The 22197-nt window shown below is 35.1% G+C and overlaps 1 protein-coding gene across 1 annotated transcript; it reads right to left on the minus strand.

Annotated features, from left to right (window-relative positions):
- Window positions 1-594: 594 nt before the first annotated feature.
- On the minus strand, window positions 595-7560 carry LOC107185591 (forkhead box protein A2-like). Its single transcript, XM_015573310.1, has 2 exons — window positions 7342-7560; window positions 595-1467 (listed from the first exon to the last, which is right to left on the minus strand). Exons 1-2 carry the CDS (start codon window positions 7558-7560, stop codon window positions 595-597), a joined length of 1092 nt encoding a protein of 363 aa, XP_015428796.1.
- Window positions 7561-22197: the final 14637 nt, after the last annotated feature.

Genomic DNA, 22197 nt, shown 5'->3' on the forward strand with positions numbered 1-22197 from the left:
GAATATAAGACAAGCACAATTTGTATAATATAAAAAAAAAATTACTAGATTGAGATGTAAAATGAAAAACAGTAAACCTTTCTTCGAAGACATGAGCGGTAGTGTACCTCCATTCCGAAAAATATCCAACCTCAAACTTTGGAATCGCAGTAAAATAATAAATCACTTCATTAAACTACACAATTTGCACACATCGAAATAACTTTCTTAAAAACCCATTAAAATCCAAAACAAAGAAAAAGCACAAAATCAAAAACCGATCACCTAACCTCTATCCCCAGAGGTTAGCCAGTACACTGATTTCCTGCAGCCAAGAAATTCCCCAAAGGGGTCCCGACCGACCCCCAAAAGCGGCACAACCCCAACTTTTAAATCCACCGTCGCTTGTCCTCGACCCGTAACGTCCATCGAGTCACCTGACGTCCGCTATCTTGCTTCCTCCAGGGGTCCTGGAGGAGGATGATAAGCCCACCAATTCCCATAAAGCCACCAACCAAAAAGGATCCACAAAACCACGATAAATCCACTCGAATTCCACACGTGTCACGTCTCGATTCCCGCGGTCACAAGCCTTCCACACGGTCCAATCAGGATTCAGGTCGCAGTTTCATAGGGGACCTTCGCAGCGGACAGCCCAAACGAGAATCCCCCAGCGTACAGTGGCCTGGGCGCAAGAAGATGTCCCCTTTTCCCGTCCTCCAGATTCCTCGATATCTGTTCCTCGTCGGGCGCAATGATATTCTCTATAGTGAACGGTTTCTTCTTCTTCTTCTGCTCCGGTTGGATGCTGGTCTGCCCATGGGTGACAGCGTCCATCGCCACATGGGACCCAAGTTTCCCATCGGAGACCTCCACGCTGGAGCTTCTGGGGACGTCCAGAAACGGTCTGGACTCGGTTTTCTCGCCACCTGGTTCCGTGGACCCTGGACAGATCTGTCTGTCAGGTAGCTCTGTCTGGAAGTACGACAGCTGGGAGACATATGGGGACACCTGGAACCCAGGGAAGCTCCAGTTCCCAGTCTGAAGGAGGTTGTTCTCGTATCCACGGAGGATCTCATCAGTCCCAGTCAGTCTCTGTCGCACCTCTGGCGAGAGGAGGTAGTAACTGGACCCAGGCTCGGGCGCTGCGAAGCCTGGCGAACTGTTGCCACTGGAGGTCATGGTCAGACGACGTTCCTGTAGCTCCCAGCGGAGAAGATCGTCCCGAAGACGATGAAGGTTCGCTACAGTTAGGCTGCTCGTCTGGACACTTGGGTTTATGGTGAGCACCGGGGATGATTCCGAGTGGGGCGGCGGCATAGCCGAGGCCAGGGCTTGTAGTTCAGACTTCAGAAGCTCCTTGTCCGGTTTGTGAAGCTTGAAACGCTTCCGACGACGGAGCAACGAGCCGTTCTCGAACATCGAGAGCGCGGCCGGGTGCAGAGCCCAGTAGGCGCCTTTGCCGGGCCGGTGGGGACCACGTGGGACCTGGAAAGGACAATTATCGTAGGTTTCAGTGTTTTCGGACGGCGCTGTGTGGGGGATATTGACTGTGGTTCACGGTTATACAGCAAATCCTCGATGAGTGCTCGAAGGCTCCTCGGTACTGAAGATTAAATATTTCTTGAACTAGCTTAATCACTGTGCTAAGGCTTTCCTTATCAGTGTTGTGGAGCCTTCGAACACTCATCGAGGATTTACTGTACAGGGTCCTCCAGAAATCAGAGAACCGTCGAATATCTCGAAAACAAAGCATTCCTGGAAAACATGTTTGAGACAAAAGCTTTAAGGTTTTAGAAATTCTATTGAATGGTCATATTTGTTTGACCTTGAGTGGAGGGGTTAAGGTCACGTCAAGTTCAGCACCGTTTTTTTAAATGGGATACCCCATATTTCACTATTCAGTGTTAGAGCTGATGACGAGACCTTTCCGAAACACTGGTTGATGACCTTTTCTCGATTTCAATTTATTGAGTTATGAGCTGTCGATTATCTAGTGTCATCAGCATTAGCATTACTCAGGGTGTGTCAAGTGGAGTAGAGAGGTCACCAACTAGTGATTTGAGAAGGTCTCGTCGTCAGCTATAATACTGCATAAGAAAAAAATGAGGTGTTCCGTTTAAAATAATTATGTTGACCTTGACATGACCTTGATCCCTCCACTCAAAGTCAAACAGATATTACCGTCCGATAGGACTTTTAAAACCTTAAAACTTTTGTCTGAACCATTTTTATTAGAAATGCGTTATTTCTGAGATATTTGATCGTTTCGGGATATTTGGATGTCAGACCTCCTTTCTCAAACGTATTTTAGTTGTCACATTACACCAATTTGACCCAAGCCAGTGTTCCAATCAATACTTCTTACAATAAATAGCAAAAAATTCTGAGATCTAGTTTGAACATTGTAAATTATATCTTTATGGTTAAAAATTAATATTGACAATTTCATCATGTTTACAAAAATTCTTGAAGGAAAATAACAAAATTCCGAAAAGACGCTTTTTAGAACACCTGAAAGTATTAGTACATGGCGCCAGTAGTATCGTTTTCAATGATGCATCAAAGATATTTTATTTAAAAGTCGAATTCTTGGTCAATTTGACCCATGTGACAATGGAGAGTTAACACTGAAACTATCGAATCAGTGAAAATAACTGGTTCGTGAACTTTTGTAAAAATTATTAACCTTCATTAGGCTAGAATGAAGAAGAGCCTCAGGTGCTCTCACAATCAGTACAGAATAGCTGAAATTAATAACTCTGAAATATTTTACTTCTTCTAATTCGGGTTATTTATTTAGAAAAATAGCAACCTTAAATTTTTAGTTATTTATTATATGTATATTATTATGTATATTGTTCATTATGAAATGATAAAAGAACCTCAACATTTCTTCTGTCCGAATGAAGGTTAAAACGTCACAACAGTGTATTTTATATCCACCAGATATACGTTTACTAGTAAAGCGACACTTACATTAACGTGAAGCACAAGTTTTGTACTAAAATTTTCGAACTTATCTTCATAGCAACGGGAACACATTCACACATCACATTACATAACCTAATACTCACTTAGCGGATCAATTTAACAAAGGTTATGTATATTAATTTATATTTGATTCGACATTATAATATTAAAGGAATGGTCAATTGAGAAACAGTACAGACAAATTTAGAATTATACATCTGATACATTTTAAAATTTAAGAAATTAACATATTTTAAATTCCAAGCATTTCCCGCCCCGTGCTTCGTAATATGGCGGAGTGTGTCGGTGAATATTAACGAATATTATTAAGGGGTTATTATTTAAAAAAAAAAGACAAATAAACTACTTATTGACACACTTAATACTTATTATAACTATATTAATGAGTAGTAATTATAACATAAAAGAGAAAAATTTCATGAAATTTAGTAAAATATAATAATAGTACATAAAAATCAAATCGTTTTGTCGTTTGTCACGTATTATTCGAATAAAACTCTGCTATAAAATGCGAATAAAAAAATAAGTATAATAACTCTATTTATACAATGTAACTATATTATAAAGAAATGAAGTATCTAAATTATTCGTGGCTTATTAAAAATGAATAAAGAAATCGTTAAGGTGCTTAACAAAGTGTAAAGCACAAGACACGTGAAATTTAATTTGAAAAACATGCAAATTTCTGTAGTTAATGGCGCAATGCTGCATCGGTTCTCGCTCTCTAGCTCCCGACCATCTGTTTCGCACCTGCCTCGACCTAAATCGATGAGGAACGCGATCGCCCTGCTGAAGGATCACGAAATTGTATTACCTTCCCTTTACGTTGCTGCTAACTTTTCGCCAATAAATGTTTCAGTTTAGGAAAAGTAACGTTATTCGACTTTTTCGCAATTTTATTTCCGTTTTTGTAAATTTTATTTTCATTTTTGGATATTTTATTTTCGTTCCCGGAAATTTTATTTTCGTTTTTGCAAACAGAACAATTAAGTACCAGGTATACAAAATACAGAGTTTACGATTTGCAAACCAAATATTTGGTGGAATCTTTGATAAAATATGAATTTTATGCATTTACATATAATAAACATTCATTTTTTTTATTATAAATAGATTTTGTTCTAAAATAATTTTAGTCGTTTTGTCGGAGTTTTGTCAGATTTCTACGTATTCCTTAACGAAAATTTGGAGTAATTTTAAATAAAACACAGCGACAAACTTAAAAAAAAATGAAACATGATCGTTCAAAGTATCGGTGATTGTATTGCACATTAATCTCAAAAAACACATTTTTCAAATTTGTTTCCACTCAAAATGTCATAGGTGAAGTAGTAGAAGTTTTGATATGTATAACATCTTTTCCACTCAATTTTTAAACTGACAATATTTTCCCGCGTTTTGTATCGTAAAAATAACGTCGAGACTGAAGATCAGCGACATGTTTTAAAAATATCGTATGTTTTTCATTTCGTTACAAATACATAATAGTAAATAGAATCTAATAATTCCGAAATTTGTTTAAAAAATATATCCAAGTACGTTTTGTACTTACTCCGAAAATTTGTATCTGTTATTTTGTATACCCTGCATATACAATTTCCATTACATTACATATATTTAGAAATTAAATGTAGTGTAATCTAATACACTTTAATATAATCTAATACACTTTGATATAATCTAATAATCGTTCAATTTATCTTAAAAATTCACGTCTTTTCGTTTTGTACACGTTAAATATTTTTTAAACTCTTATTTTGTGCACTCTATATATAAATTACATGTATATCAAATTTTGCACCTGTTTTGAGTTATTTTCAGTTCAGGTAATACTATACACGTTATTAATCCAGAAACTCATTTTTCCAGCACTTGATTTCTGCCAATCAAAGATAAACACGCCGCCATCTTGGACCACGCTGCACGGCCAATTCACTTTCACTTTTGAGCGTAAGCGAATAAAACGATCGACATAATTCGATAAAATCTACATGCACCAGTACAAAGTTCCATTCGTACAGTGCAATTTGTACGAGATCGTATCGTTGCCTAAATAAGGTCATACGAGAGAATTTCAATCTACCGATAATTATTATGCGTAAACCTGCTTCAATTTAATTGGAATCATTTCGATAAACATTTCAGATTCAAGGTCATTAAACATAAATATTCAATCTTAAAATACTGATCGCAAAACGAAACATTGTTGAAAATGGAGGTGAAAATTGTGTCATAAGAAATTTCTCTCATTAGAATTTTGATCTTCAATATTTTAACTAACATACTATCATCAAAAAGATAAATATTTTGATAATAATTATCTTGCAAAAGAGTCCTCACTTGCATTTTGAATGTACCAATTTTTATATTCCTTTTTGGAAATGGTTTAAGCTCTTATTATTCTTAATTAGCTATTTAAAGTACTTCTTTTACTGTTCTTTCGCGTTTAGATTGAAGTTTCTCGTGTTTTCTCCATACATTCGAAGGGTTAAAAAATGAAGTGTGAAAATCTACTTCCTTACGCTTATTAGACACCTCGAGCAAACAATGACTTCAAGCCAGAGAGAAGAATCGTGTTCCATTAATCATGTTCCCGTTTTCTTTATCTTCCGGTCCAATCGCGCGGTTACCAACCGGAAAGCAATTATTAGTCGCCACGTCGCTTTGTATCATCGCCATTGTTCCATAATATTTCGACTTCAAAAATATATATTCGAGTCTCAACGTTTTTATTCAAGTTCAAGGTGATTAATGCTGGAAAATCAACTGAAATTTCTTTTTAGGATAAACAGATATTATTAAGATAACACTTGAGTATATTAGGCGCATTAATAAACAATATATTCATTAGGTTTCGTCAGTATTATTTTTTTGGAAAACCATGAACTTGTTATCTATGTAAAAGATTCAAAGAAAGAGGCTGTTCTCAAAGAAACAAAATACACATTCTACCATATGTTTATACCTACTATTACAGATATATTTAGCAGATTAAAGGAAACAGCCTGATAGATTCATTCAATCAGTTCAATCCTACAGTTAGAAATAAATCTACCAGTTCTTATTTTCAGTCTCATTGACAGAGAATCAAAACGCATACTATCATTCATGTATACCCGTAATTCTATACATATACTGTAGATCTTCTAGCTAAATTAAAAGAAACAACCTGATAGATTAAACCCAGTCAGTCCAAGTCCCTACACAATTTACTATGAATCTTCTTAGCAGATCAAAAGGGACAGCCTGATAGATTAACCCCAGTCAGCCCCAATTCCCATAGATACACTATGTACCTTCCTAGTAGACTAAAAGAGACAGCCTGATAGATTAACCCCAGTCAGCCCCAATTCCCATAGATACACTATGTACCTTCCTAGTAGACTAAAAGAGACAGCCTGATAGATTAACCCCAGTCAGCCCCAATTCCCATAGATACACTATGTACCTTCCTAGTAGACTAAAAGAGACAGCCTGATAGATTAACCCCAGTCAGCCCCAATTCCCATAGATACACTATGTACCTTCCTAGTAGACTAAAAGAGACAGCCTGATAGATTAACCCCAGTCAGCCCCAATTCCCATAGATACACTATGTACCTTCCTAGTAGACTAAAAGAGACAGCCTGATAGATTAACCCCAGTCAGCCCCAATTCCCATAGATACACTATGTACCTTCCTAGTAGACTAAAAGAGACAGCCTGATAGATTAACCCCAGTCAGCCCCAATTCCCATAGATACACTATGTACCTTCCTAGTAGACTAAAAGAGACAGCCTGATAGATTAACCCCAGTCAGCCCCAATTCCCATAGATACACTATGTACCTTCCTAGTAGACTAAAAGAGACAGCCTGATAGATTAACCCCAGTCAGCCCCAATTCCCATAGATACACTATGTACCTTCCTAGTAGACTAAAAGAGACAGCCTGATAGATTAACCCCAGTCAGCCCCAATTCCCATAGATACACTATGTACCTTCCTAGTAGACTAAAAGAGACAGCCTGATAGATTAACCCCAGTCAGCCCCAATTCCCATAGATACACTATGTACCTTCCTAGTAGACTAAAAGAGACAGCCTGATAGATTAACCCCAGTCAGCCCCAATTCCCATAGATACACTATGTACCTTCCTAGTAGACTAAAAGAGACAGCCTGATAGATTAACCCCAGTCAGCCCCAATTCCCATAGATACACTATGTACCTTCCTAGTAGATTAAAAGGAACAGCCTGATAGATTAAACCGAGTCAGCCCGCTTGATTTGAACCTTACACTCTCAGCTCCATCGTCACAGAATCCAAACACATTTCTCTCAGAACCACTTGTCCCCTCAGTATCAAATGAACCCAAACAGATTACGAACCTTGATGAAGCAGTCGTTGAACGACAGATTGTGCCTCAGTGAATTCTGCCATCTCCGTGTGTCCTTCCGGTAGTAGGGGAACCGATCCGCGATGAACTTGTAGATCTCAGCGAGCGGCAGCATCTTGTCCCTCGACGACCAAATCGCCATCGCGGTCAGGGAAATATAAGAATAAGGTGGCTTCTGGTCGCCGTATGTGTCCCTCGACGGTCGTGGCATCTTTCGCACATCTATTCGTCACTTTGCGCGACACGCAGCAGACACCTTCGTCCTCTTCTTGTTCCCTTCAGATCCACATCGTCGCTGTGCCTTCTCATCGAGCCCGACGACCCTCTGTCACATTCTTTCATTGCATTTCCCCCTCGTCCATCGGATAGATGGCCGACGATCTGATAGATGGCCGACGATCCGAAGATGTCCGAACCACCACTGACTCACTTTGCACAGTCCACTGGCATTTTATGTCTCCCTTGATGATTCTGGTGACATGGATTGTCCTGGAACAAAAGTGTATTTTTTTTTCTATTTTAGTAAGGCACCGAGGATTTGTTTTCTTTTTTTCTATTTTAGGAAGGCACCGAGGATTAGTTTTTTTTTTCTATTTTAGGAAGGCACCGAGGATTAGTTTTTTTTTTCTATTTTAGTAAGGCACTGAGGATTTTTTTTTTTTTTTTTTCTATTTTTGTAAGGCATCGAGGATTTGTTAATCTACGGTGGACTCTTATGGTAATGCCGCGTGGCCTATTGCCACGCGGAGCATTTCCCCTGCACACGTACTTTTACGCACACAATTTTACTCTCCCACCACGTTGCGCATGCCATCGCCACGAAGTGGACTCTCGACGAATTGCCGTTTTCGAGAATTTTACTACTATCCCATAACCGCGGCCGCGGCAATATCGTAAGAGTCCGTTGTACTTGTTTGTTACACTATTCAACGAATTATAACGTTTTTCCTACGTCGTAACCGTTACCAGACGTTTCTGTAAACCGTTTTTTTCTAGGCAGGTACAATTTTTGAAAAAATCACTTTCGAAAAAATTTGTTTTCAGACAAAAGTTTACAACATTATTTGTTTTTAATCTGGTAAACGTTTCGAAGGTCATTGGAAGGTCAACTTCGTTTTTTTACAGGGATACCTAAATTTCTTTCAACAAATCATTAAACTACGCAAAAAAAAACATAATTTTTGTCTGAAACGTTTCTTTATTCTATTTTTTTAAAAAGTTCTTTTATTCATTTTAAAAAAACGAAGTTGTCGATTAAATGATTTTCGAAACGTTCACCAGATTAAAGATAAATAATGTCCATTCTCTTTCCCCCTCAAAATCGAACAACTTTTGTGTAAAATACTTTCTTATGAAATGTTTTGTTTTTATGATATCTCTGTGTGTCAACATAAATGCCACACCCTGTATATAAAATTATGTAAATATTATTTCTTCGTACTCTTTGAACGGTCGGGGTTAGATGTAACACCGTTTAGAAATACAAATATTTAACAGACCAGGAATTAATTATCGAACGAGAAACGGGTTAGAAAGTGGGCGAAATAAGACACGCTGGAAAACCGTGACGTTTATTATGCAATCGACCGATAGACGCCTAATAAAATTCATGAGGGTTGGCTCTATCTCTATAGCTTTCTGGCCCACCGTCATCATTTTATGGGAAACAGCCAGTAGTGGTGTTCCGATCGACGCGGCGGCGGCGGGTGTTGTTGCCTCGGGTTTATGACTCCGCCGATTCACGAGGTCTTCATTATCCGACGTGTCCAAAGCTTAATATCGTTCATTTAGGAGTGACGAGCCACATCTGTCCTGTCTACGGCATGTTCTCGAAAGATGGTACGCAAAATTGTTGATGTCCGTAATACTCAGTGAACCGAATAAAAAATGCTTAGTTAACACGGATCCACAGTCGATCTTTTCAGAGTACTGATAAATAACATAGATTACTGATCTACGTTATCTATCGGTAATCTATAGATTATTATGATCTATAGATCATTTATCTACGTTATCTATAGATTATTATGATCATTGATCTACGTTATCGATTAGTTATTTATAGATTAGTGTATAGATTTCGTGTAGATTGTTGATCTACGTTATTCATCAGTTGTCTATAGACTATTGTGATCTATAGATCATTGACCTACGTTATCTATAGATTATTATGATCATTGATCTACGTTATCGATTAGTTATTTATAGATTAGTGTATAGATTTCGTGTAGATTGTTGATCTACGTTATTCATCAGTTGTCTATAGACTATTGTGATCTATAGATCATTGACCTACGTTATCTATAGATTATTATGATCATTGATCTACATCTTTCATGTAGATTATTGATCTACATTATCTATCACTTATCTGTAGATTCTTGATCTACGTTATCTATCAGTTATCTATATTATTGTGTAGATTTCATGTAGATTATTGATCTACATTATCTATCAGTTATCTGTAGATTATTGATCTACGTTATCTATCAGTTATCTATATTATTGTGTAGATTTCAAGTAGATTATTGTGATCTATAATCATTGTATTATATCTATAGATCAATGATCTACGTAATCTATCAGTTATATATAAGTTATAAGCAAAAGCTAAGAAATTTGTATTATTCTTTACCATTATTATTAACTAATATTACTATCAGGTATACGAATGAACAATTGTTTTGTAGTATTTTCTTAATAGGTATGTATTCTCTGAACAAGACAACACAAACGTTTGAAATCTGTTGATTAAATAATGATTACGAGTGTTAAATATTTAGAAGCACTATCTAGAGCTACGGTGAAAAAATAATATTAATTATAAACAGAGGTGAGCACGATTTTACAGAATGATAAAGGACAGATAGGTATAAGCGTTCACGTTTTGCTATTTATCACTATTTTCGTCGGCTTTTAATTTATTATACATTTCATGTTATATTACATTGTATCATGTATTATTCATATTAATATATTATACAATTTAAATCAGCGTCTACTACGTGATACTGCATGATGAGAATTTCATAAATTGAAGGGGATCTCTGAGCCATTGAGCCACACATCTTTTCAACATTATCTTGATTATACTAACTCCAATAATGACAAATAATTTGTTTATTGTTGCAATATAACAGAATGCAAATAAATAAATAAAAAATTTAAAAGAACTTTGTTATCATTTGATTATAGGTACTAACTTCAATAATGATAAATATAATAATAAATAATAATTTGTTTATTGTTAAAATATAACAGATTGCAAAAATGCAGGGAAAAATTAAAAAGAAAAGGTTTCCTTTATCTGTTTGAGGCTATAAACTGTTCTAAAATAGAGACTACAGTGACTGGCGACTAGAAACTATCCTGCGACGGCTAACCACTGACAGTCAGTTTTAAGACGATCGCTGCCCAAATTGTTACTGTTCATAAAATACCACAATGAAACATTATTAAAAATATAAATATTTACGTATTGACACGTAACATTTATTCCAATCATTAATTAGCAACTAATTAAAGAATTTACAAAATTGCAAACATTACTGTCTAGAAATTGAATGTGAAGCCTTCGCAGACCACTTTCAGATAAATAGTGAAAAACACAATAATCGCAGTAAGAATTTTACATTAGAAGATTTATAAATTCAACAAATATTTTATCTCAGTTTTGCATGTATAAAACTATTAATAATCGTTTAAAATTCCATGTGGCTAGAGTGAACGGTGAGTGTATAAGAACCATATAAATTTGCATAAATATTCGCTTTAAACCAAAGGCAAAGTTGAACAAATTTATCAGTAAGACATAGTGTATTAACAAAAAAATGTTAGTCAATTTAGGAGCGCAGCATTAACAGCCGTCAGAAATATGAGTTTCTTAATATTTGGGATAAAAAAGATGACCTTTTTTTCGAAAATAGTAAGTAGGTAGTTCTACAGTTTGTTTATCATTGTTACATCCAATTATTATGCCATTCATTATTCCTTAATTAGATTTATGAAAGTAAAAAACGGTTTCTTAAATCAATATATACTAAATAACAAATACTTCTAATGGTATAATATTCCTTAATTCCTCGAATAATACTAACAAAATGATTTATTCGTTTTACATTAACATTACTATTTAAATATAATTATTTAACATATAATTTATTAGGCAAAATTTTACAAAACAGGTAACCATAATATTAATAAACCAAAATGGAAAATGAAACTGATTTTCTATGATAAACAAACATCGAACGTTACCCTTAACGTTGATTTGTATTATACCACGTGAATTTAGTCATGCTTTGACTGCATTTATCTAAATCAATGCATCCCCTACTATTACCAATGGGATTAAGTTACATAGAAATGGGGCTTGAAGCAGTCTCGGTTGGGTGATAGAAATCTACTTTGACTTTGAGATTGAATATCCGATTTCCACTTAACTATGTAAACTTTCCGTTACATTTGTTTTGACAGTATTGATGTAGGTCCACACGTCATCCCCTAATTGTATCACCAAAAAGATTATATAGGTTAGGATCAGATGATTCTATTTCGAAAATAGTAACCAAGCAGTTCTATAATTTATTTATCATCACTGATCTATAGAATTTACGTCTGATCGTGTTCTCTGACAGTATATATCTACATTATATTATCCCTTGTGCAGCGTTACTGACAAGATTAGGTTAGGATCAACTTACGACACCAAATACGGAACCCTATTTGTATTTGATTAAATATCGGGCAACCAGAAAAGGAAAGAATTAAAAGTGTTTATACTACTATATTTGTCATTCATTGCTACATATTTAGAAACAATATTAGTTAAATAATCTACTATTGTTCATTATGAAAATAGTGAAAATATAAAGGAGTACAAAATTAACGGTTTTAAAAAATTAGTCCTAATATGAGACCTTGCTTAAAATTAAACGTCAAAATTATCATTTAATATTACACTCAGCTATGTTGTTTGTTTTTTATGACAATTTGGATGTATGTATGAACGCAGCATCAATAGTCCCACAATATTTCATATTAAAAAGTGTGGCTTAACAAATATTATTTCAATATTTGAAAAAATATATATAACCAATATTTTGTACTACTAGAGATCTACTGTGAAGTAGATCTCCACATTTTCCGTTGAGAACGTCAAGTATTCCCTCCAAACATAAATAAAAGTAGAAAAAACTGAGGAAAAATAAGTCCGTTTCATATCGATGTTTTGGATTTCAAAATCAAATTATTGCATTAGCGTGGGTTCACCAATATACGGGCATTTAGTCTTTTTTCACTCATTTGACTGGTTCCAGTGGAGATTTCTTTCAGTTAACGTACTTAACGTAGAGTTATTTCCGCGCAGTTAACGAGAATTTTCCGTATTTCGACTGAGAAAAGTTTCGATTAAGAAATTCAAGTATTCCCTTCAAAAATGAATAAAAACAGGTCGATTTAATGACGATATTTTTTACTTCAAAATAACAAGACCTGTCTCGTAATTTTCAAGTAACGATTTAAGAATCTGGACGTTAAAGGATTAAATCTAGTTTAGTCAAGATAGAACTGGGTTGGGGACAGAGACCTTTACAGACAGAATATCTGGTTTTAATATGGCTATATAAGGTTCTTGTTAAAGTTTCTCACTAGGTATAGAGTTACAGAACAAAAGTATTCAATACAGTGATGACGTTTACCATCAAATGACAATACTGTTTGAGCGTAACAAAAGGTTAAAAATGATTTCCATCAGAGACTATACTTTAATATTACTGTATAAATTCTAACATTTCAACAAGTTAAATTTTAACCTTTAAAGCGTAAAATTTTAACAGTTATAAATAAATAAATGAACCCTGTAAGGGCTGAATTTTTTTTCGTAAATAAAAAAATGTATGTAACATAAAATCAACAAATATCAACCTATAAATATAGACTAACAATGAATTCAGCATTTTTTTCAGCAACTTTTTTATGACCGTTACCATGAATGTTGTCGGTTACTAAGAAGACATTATATAATAATAAATATGTATACGCCACTTTGTGGAAAAAAAATTTAATTATTTAATAAAATATCGATATATTAGTATGTGACTTGAAAGTTACACGAATCCATAGAGGATTAAGAAACTATATGTGTGCTTCGTATTAGTCAAACAATTTTGAAAACACGAAATTTCCTTGTTGTCACTTTAATAGACGGTAGCCGTCATAACTCAGAGCATTTAAATCCCCTAAACGCTGTCACCGACCGGAAACACGTTCCACGCTCCAGACTCGCACAATAAGACGTAAGCGGTGATGCATAACTACCTACTGACAACCTTGTTTTGATAACTAGCCCCTTGGAAAGGAAAATAAAACGTTGTAGATTTCCATAAAATTGCATCAGAACGAAATTTACAATTTCATACTTTTTAAAAACATTTCAACATAAATACTACTTAAAGACTATTATAAATTTATTAATTAATTATATAAAAATCCACATTGCACCATTTTATGATAAATATACCGGAAAAGAAGAGAATTCTTTAACACATTGACTAGCAAAGTAATTGCAAATAAATGTTGTAATTATAAAAATGTTAATTAAAGTAAGTGTCAGTCATTCTGTACAAGTTAAAAATTAGCGAATAATGCGATAAATTCTTGAAATATGCAGTCTGTTTACTTAAAAAATTTTCACATATTTTTCACTAAATTTCGATCATCTGCACCAAAAGCTGTTTCCGACACTATGCAAGTTAACAATTAATTTTTAATAGTCCAATTATTGCTATGAATTGAACATTTTTCAGTGGATCACTATCATCAGCGACGGAAGTCACTTCTGTCTCAACCCAATGAACACAATGAATACCACAACAAATTACCAATACCAATAAAGTACCCATTATATTTAATAAACTACTTAAAATCTCTAAAGAATAACAAAATGTCTGAATTTCTATCTCTATTCTAAAAATTTACAATTTCGACCATCAAATTTACACAGAAATGAATTCAAATCAAACCGAATACGTGAAAATTTATTGTAACCGTTAAAACTGTTCTTTCGTTGATATAAAAAAAACATTCGCAAAGTCAACAGTCCACCGATGATTAATTCAAGGATCGCTCAGAATGATTGATTGTTTAATAACGCACGACGCGGTTTCTTTGGAAACCCAAGTCGACCCAGGTCTTAATCGTGTTTACAGAATCCGGCTAATTAGCGCGAAACGAGTTTCCACCAGTCATTACATTAATCTCCACCTACCTGCCATGTTATGCTCCCGGTCGAGATCTCCGTGTTTTCAGCGATATCCTTGCAACAACTCACTAAATCCCGTTCTGTTTTCCTTTAAACAACTATCCTGACAAGTCCAATTAACTCCAGACCGAACAGAGTGTCCTTCGATTCACTTTTACACGGATCTGGAGACCTCAAACAACTTCAAATTTGCGTCAAACACCTTCGAACTTGCAAAAAAAAGCTTCAAACATCAACAAACAGCTTCATACTTCGTCAAACTGTATTACAACTTCGTTCTTCCATTGTGAAATTTAATTCATTCGAGTGACAAGATTCTCAACTTTGCACCACTTTGATGCCCAAATAACTGACAAGATTCAATCCACCAGACAGTCGTGGTTTGCACAAACAAAGGCCCCACATCGAGCCCTAAGTTAGTACTCTTCAAACATCAGTTCTCTAATTTCAATTCGTCCATGAAAAAGAATTTCGTGTTAGTCTTCTAGAAGTTCTTCACACCAGTAGACCATTCTGTTTCGATGATATCCACTTGCCTTCAAACTTCCTCAAACTGAACCGATCCACCAGAAACACTGCACGAGTTCTTCCAACGACCACAATCCCTCAGAAACTCAGATCAAAAACGCACCAGGCCGACTTCTTCTCGAAAAATCATCCGACCTTTTCCAAACTGTGTTCTTCATCAATATCTTCAAACTCCTTCAAACGTCTTCAAATTCAATTCCCAGGGTTCTCCAGGTGTCCACAGTTCCCAAGCAATAATTAACTCCAGGTGTAACTGCTTCATAAAAGGTTCTTCTCGAGAAAAACCACTGACGAATTTTTATTTATTTAATTCTATGTATTGTCGTTTTTGGCAAGTATTTCCAGGGTGACACACGCGGCCGGAAACCGAGCGTCGATAAAACCGGAAGAGGACGGTGATAATCGAGCAACCAGCGCCGCGTCTCCAGGGACACTGCGCTCGAACGGTACCCACACTCCCGATGCGCCTGTTCACCCCCCTCCATGGCCGGTCGGTCCCGAGTATCGCCGCGATTCGACGCTCGACGCCACGCCCACCGCTCGTGATAAGACGTCAGCGCTCAGTAGGCGGCGCCCCCACTCCCCTCCGCCTCGATCCTCTCAATAGTCATTCTTCCCACCGTGTTTTCTCTCGTCGTCGCTGGCGTTTCACCTCTCTGTCGTCACATCGACGCGATTTGTTAACATTGTTTCTTCGTTCGGTCAAAGACTGGGATTTCAACTACCTTCTTTGAGATGCAACGAGCTCTCGACGAGACCCGATTGTACGGCTGTAATTTAATTTTACTGAGGCGATATTTTTGATATTGTTTTGGTTTTTTTGGTTTCGATGAATATATGTTTACGTTGATTGTTTTTTTTGTTTAAGTTAATGATTATAGTTATTCTGCCAGTATTTTGTATGGGGGTGTTGGAAGAGTTTCTGGAGTATTATTTATTGTTACAGATATAATAATTGACGAGGAAAATACTGTTTATGGATGTGATTGATGAATATCTATTTTCAGAGATATTTTTTTTAAATTAACGGCTATGATTGTTCTGCCATTATTTTGTATTGGGGTGTAGGAAGAGTTTGTGAAGTGTTATTTATCGTTACAGACATAACAATTAAGGAACAAAGTGTATGGAATTGATAAATATCAATTTTTAGAAATATTTTTAGGTTTTTAGAAAGTAAACAGAGCATGTTTCCTCCATTTTATTCAAACAATTATGTATGCAAGGGATTAAAGAAAATATGTTACATGCTCCCTGACTATTACTTTGTTTTTTAATTCATGTTCACAGGCATTTATGCGTTCTTATTATTATGTACACTGTTAAATTGCATAAGTTAAGCCTTGATAATAATAAATAAAATCATTTCACCAAGGAAACAAAATTTGTCTACTAACTTTTTCTTCCCTATTACTTGAAACCTTTCAGTGATTTTTTAATATTGACTATTAAATAGGCGACTCTTCTTTAGACAATACTTTAACAATGTATTTCACGCAATATCCATAAAAATGGCAAACATTTCTAATATTATTTCTCATTGATATACACGAATTTGTTTACGACCCACGAAACACTTTAGGTAAGATAATTGAATCTACGATATCTGGGTCTACATCGGTGGTAGACCGAAAACATTCAGGGCTATTGTATTCCAATTTATGGGATGTTTACGACACCGTAATATCTGTAAATTATTCACCGGTTCGTCACGGAGAACTGGTCAGGAGCGGCGTTAACCCTTAGCATCCATTAGCATGATGCCTGTAAGCCTTCTGTTACCTTCGACTATTCTGGCCAAAATTGTATCACACTTTTTTCTGGTCAGCCTCCAATACTTTATTCTTAAATTATTTCACAATTAACATTTATTTTTTTTTTCATTATATCGCCACTGTGTTACTAGGGTTATTACGTTTTATCACAGAATTCTTTTAAGGTTAAGTGAGCAAAAAACTTGTGTATACATAAAATGTTCAATGCACATTTGTGCTTTAGTGTTTCTAATTTTTTGTTCTTTTTGCACAATATATAGTAAAAAATAAAATACCGTAAACATGCATGGAGAAATTTTTTATAGAGAGTTTTTGTCTTGGAGAAATTAGAATATTGATACAAAGATGGAGGACAGTAACAGACCAATAACTCAATTTACATTAAATGAAACTGATTTGGATCCTTTTTTTTTTCTACGATTATAGTTTACTTGATATGAAATTAGTTTATTTGGTGTATTATTTATTGAGACAGATATGGTAACTTCATCAGAAATTGCACAATACTCAAATTTTGGTATTTTGAACAATCAAATAATGAGCATTGCAACGATCTTAAAGTCTTACGACAATCTACTTTATATGTATATCTGAGTAACATGAAGAAGTAAAATTTAAATAGCAATAAATAAAAAAATCTATTGAAAACTAAAGTGCTTCTAAACCAGTTCCAATGATCATGGTCCTGTAATTAACAGGCCATTTTTTGGTAAAGAACACATTCGTCGATTTTATAATAAATAAAATAACAATATCACTTACACGTCACTTCAATCATATTTACTTAAAATATTTGAGATGTTTCATTGTTAAATCAGACTTTCTTAGAATTTATATACAATACCGAGGCATATTTATAATCATATTTTATTCTAGCATATATTTTGTTCACAGTGTAATTTATTTTATGAATTTATCATATAACGATTTTTTAAAACTCAATACAGTGATATATTTAATAAAATGCACCGAGATTTTGATTTTCTGCCGAACCTTAGAAAAATCTTAATAAGACAAACAAATTTCTATTTGACTCATATCTTTATTTACTCAATTATAAATGACAAACTGTGGACCAATAAATGCCTATATCCATCCTAAAGATTCAAAATTACAAGCAATCATTATGAAAACTCGATTATAAATTGTTTCATTTTAATAATAATTTTCGATACCTAATATTATATTTTTTAAGTTAAGAAATTCTATTACCATACATTGTAAACTACAGAATATACATAATTATACACTAACAACCTATAAGCTAAGTAACTTTATTAAAAATACAGCACCAATAAATGTGTAGTTCCATCCTACATATACGAAATTATTTATAAGCAATCATGAAAACACAATTACAAAATATTCTATTTTAATATGTAGTAATTTTCGATAATATTACATTTACCTTTTTTTAGGTTAGCAAATTCCATTACCATACATTGTAAACTACAAAATATAATTACATACTAACATCCAATAATCTACATATATTTATGAAAGATAACCAATAAATGTGTAATTCCATCCTACATATACGAAATTATTTATAAGCAATCATGAAAACACAATTACAAAATATTCTATTTTAATATGTACTACGCTAGTAAATTCCATTACCATACATTGTAAACCGCAGAACATAATTACACACCAACATCCCATACAATCCAAGTCAATTTACTAAACACAGAAAACCGCGAACGCTCACCTGAATAAATTTCTCCCCTCGTAAACGGCAACATCGTACAAATCATGTATAAAAGAGTTGCGTGTTATCTTTCCGTCCCGAGCGCGTAAGTTCTTCGATTACGCGCATATTCAATCTCGTGATTCAACTAATCCCTGGTAGACGCAAAAACACACATTCGTTCCCCCACCAGCACCGATCGCACACAAACACGGTCCGTACACCCTCTTTATGTCCCTGAGGGTAGGGGGACTCGAATCCGCGTCGTCGAACGTAGTACCGGCCTCCACCAGCCTCCGTATTGTTCCGTCCGTTAATTATTTTCGGTCGCGCCCCTCCCTCCAACCTACGTCCACCGTACCCGCCTCCCCTCCAACCGTCATCGACCGTCCCCGCCCCCTCCACTAGTCGTCCAGCGTCCCCGCCCGCCTGTGGGCGTGATGCCACGTCCACCGACCCCTCGCTCGCGGCGTCTAACGCACGTGGCGGGCGCGGTCACGCGTCACGCGGTCCACGATTGGCCGTGGGCGTGTCCCACGACGATTCCTGCCGACTCGACGGCTCTACCTGACTCTCCCCGACCCCCCACCCCATAAAAAAGTCACCGGCGCTGGAAGAAGATAAGGAGGGAAGCGACTAGAGGATGGAAATGCTTCTTTCTCTCTCGAAAAACTCATCGTTCGCCGTTCCCGCCCCCCGTGGAACGGTAGCAACCACGCGGGCGAAATATTTTGATCGATCGCGGGGCCGAGCGGGACCGTCAAACGATGCTCAGACGTTTATTTAGACGTTGGACCTCGTGTTCAGTGATTTTGACGGGGGATTCGTTGATGAAATGACGAATTGTTGGTTCCGGTGGATTTGATTGTTTGGACGTACCAGGGAATTATCGTTTGGTAATGTTTGATTTACTGACGGGTATCGGTGATTGCGCGCTAGGGACGGTAACTGAGTTCGTTTGAACAGATGATTTTTTCACCTTGTGCAAATGATGCGAAATGGGCTTCTATCTTTGAAATGGATAATTTGGATCGATGTTTTTAAGGTTTGTCCGGATCGACGAACTTCTAAGATTCTCTTATTATTTCATAATGGAGAATATAATAATATATATGAATGATAATGTATATAATAATAATTGAAAATTTTATGTTACTATTCTACTAATAAATAAGTAAACTGTATTTTAGAATTATTTATTCCAGCTGTCTTTTACTGAGAGCCTCTGAAGCTCTTCTAAATTCTATCCTAACGAAGGTTAATAAAGAGATTTTTATTTGTATGGTCTATATTGGAAGTTAAGTAGAAAGTTTACATTGTAAATTCGTGTAGAGGGTTAAAACTGACCCGACCATTTTGGGGTAAGATTTGACTCGTAAGTATGACAGAAAGTAATTTCGATCGCGAAAGTATGTTCCACTATTGTCTACGATATTCTGCCATTGTATGTATTGTTCTACTTGCAACAAAAATTAACAAAATTTGGAGTGACTAATAGCTCTGCAATATTTTCTGGAACACTCGGAATTCACAGTACTGGTGCTATTTTGACATTTATATCTACACTAATCTAGCCTAATTTAAAGTAACTAATGAGCTAAATATACAAGGTGAGTCAATAATAACTACTACCTAAAATAACTCGTTACCTATTGGCTGTATTAGAAAACGTTTTAATTAATTATGTAGCATTTTAAGGGACACATCGGATGGATACAATTTGATTTGTTTATATCTTATCTTTTTTAGATATGTATCAAGGTGACCTTCAATTTTTTTAAGGTTATACATTTTGCTGTTTTTCAATACCATTATGCTATAGCTCGTTGAATTCGTACTTCCATCGATTATAACGTGGTAATAACAAAGAGATGCATTGACTTTCAAAATACTCAAGGTCACCTTGACATTTAAAAAAAAAATAATGCTACATAGTTCATTAAAACGTTTTTTGATACAACCAATAGAGGTAACGAGGTATTTTAGATAGTAATTCTTATTATCTCACCCTGTATATTTAAACCCTTCCACTTTCATTTGTGCATGTCTAATAACACTATATTCTTTGTAAATAATATATATAATTGGGCGGTGCTATAATCATCTTCCGTTCTTACTCTTCGAATTTATGTCGATTCAAAATATTTTACAATTAATATCAATCTACGGCACATTTCTCATCGCCATTAATCTTAACAATTGTCATTAACTTTAACTATTTTTATTATCGTCTCTATTTAATTGTTATGTAGTAATTCTTTCGTGTCCATGATGGAAGTTGTTCACGACTGAACGCGGTACTAAAATTCAAAGTGTTTGAATTAACGCACTGTACCTATATATATATTTACACAGTTGCAATTGCAAATACAAACTATGAAATATCATAAATATTCTTTATTGTGCTATTTTAAAACACAAATATTTTCTATTATTATTGTGCATACAATATTACGAGTAGAACTTATTCTAAGACTGATGTTATTGGAGGACAATAAATATTATTACAACTAAACACACTACACCTAACTGTGTTCTTATTTTTTTTTTAAATTCCCTAAAATTGAAGGAAACATAAAAAATGTTTACGAATGTGTATCTTTCCTATTTCTCAGAACTATATTAATTCTCGAAGAAACGATCGTAAACAGCGATACAGCGGATCGATATCGGGTAACTTTTGACCCGTATCGAAATTTTCAATACACATACTTTTTAATTAAATTTCAATTACTAAGTATCGTGTAATAATGATTATGATGTATACAGAAATGGAAAATTTCAACAGAACATAAGTTCTCCATAAATAATCTACTTTGTTTACGTACACTGCATACATTATAATAGTACTTTCTTTTATGTTTCAAGTCAAACGTAATCTTGGACCAAAAGTGACCCAATATCGATTGGGCCAAAATCGAAGACTTTCCAGTGCAATATTAAAGAGACTTGGACAAATAATAAACTAATTTAAATTTACTTAATTCGAAAGACACCTCCAAAAAGTATCGCGTACAGAATTATTCATAAAATGCTATGCAATGGAACAACATAAGCATTGTAAAAATATAAACAATTTCACCGTAGCTTTATATCGTCTATATAGCTGACACTCCTTGTTCCTCAGAATCTTATTAAACCACGAAAGAAATTAAACATGCAAACTCAGGGTCGAATCGTTAAACCAGGCTTAAGATTAGTTCTCATTTGTCACCTTGCCGAGTCAGTATTTCCCTACCATCCACTTCACACTCACCAGCCTATTTTATATCGTCATAAATATCAGTAAAATAAAAAGAACCTTTATCACGAACCTAATAAAACCTTTGACGCAGGGAACCAGGCTCGGTTGAGCTTGCACATTTATAAATTAATTTACAAAGATTCGAATTTCCATAAATATTTGCAGTACATCCTAAAATCAACGACGCAGCAAGAGATAGCAAGAGTTACTTCACGACCGATCGGTGGCGTTGCCCCAACTTCCGATCGTTCATCCGCAGATCAGTTCGACCCATTCGTCTTTTTACCCTTGCTGGCAGCCAATTCGACGAATTCAATAACTTCCAGTGTCTCGTCTTCTCGAACAACGAC

This window comes from Dufourea novaeangliae, unplaced genomic scaffold, assembly GCF_001272555.1.
Source record: "Dufourea novaeangliae isolate 0120121106 unplaced genomic scaffold, ASM127255v1 scaffold48, whole genome shotgun sequence".
Lineage (NCBI taxonomy): Eukaryota > Metazoa > Arthropoda > Insecta > Hymenoptera > Halictidae > Dufourea > Dufourea novaeangliae.

What these genes read in the sequence shown, in the direction of transcription:
- LOC107185591 (XM_015573310.1), bottom strand. Translation starts at nt 7,560, where the DNA reads ATGCCACGACCGTCGAGGGACACATACGGCGACCAGAAGCCACCTTAT. An exon ending in TCAACGACTGCTTCATCAAG is followed by an intron (nt 1,468 to 7,341) that starts GTTCGTAATCTG and finishes TGTCCTTTCCAG; the next exon opens with GTCCCACGTGGTCCCCACCG.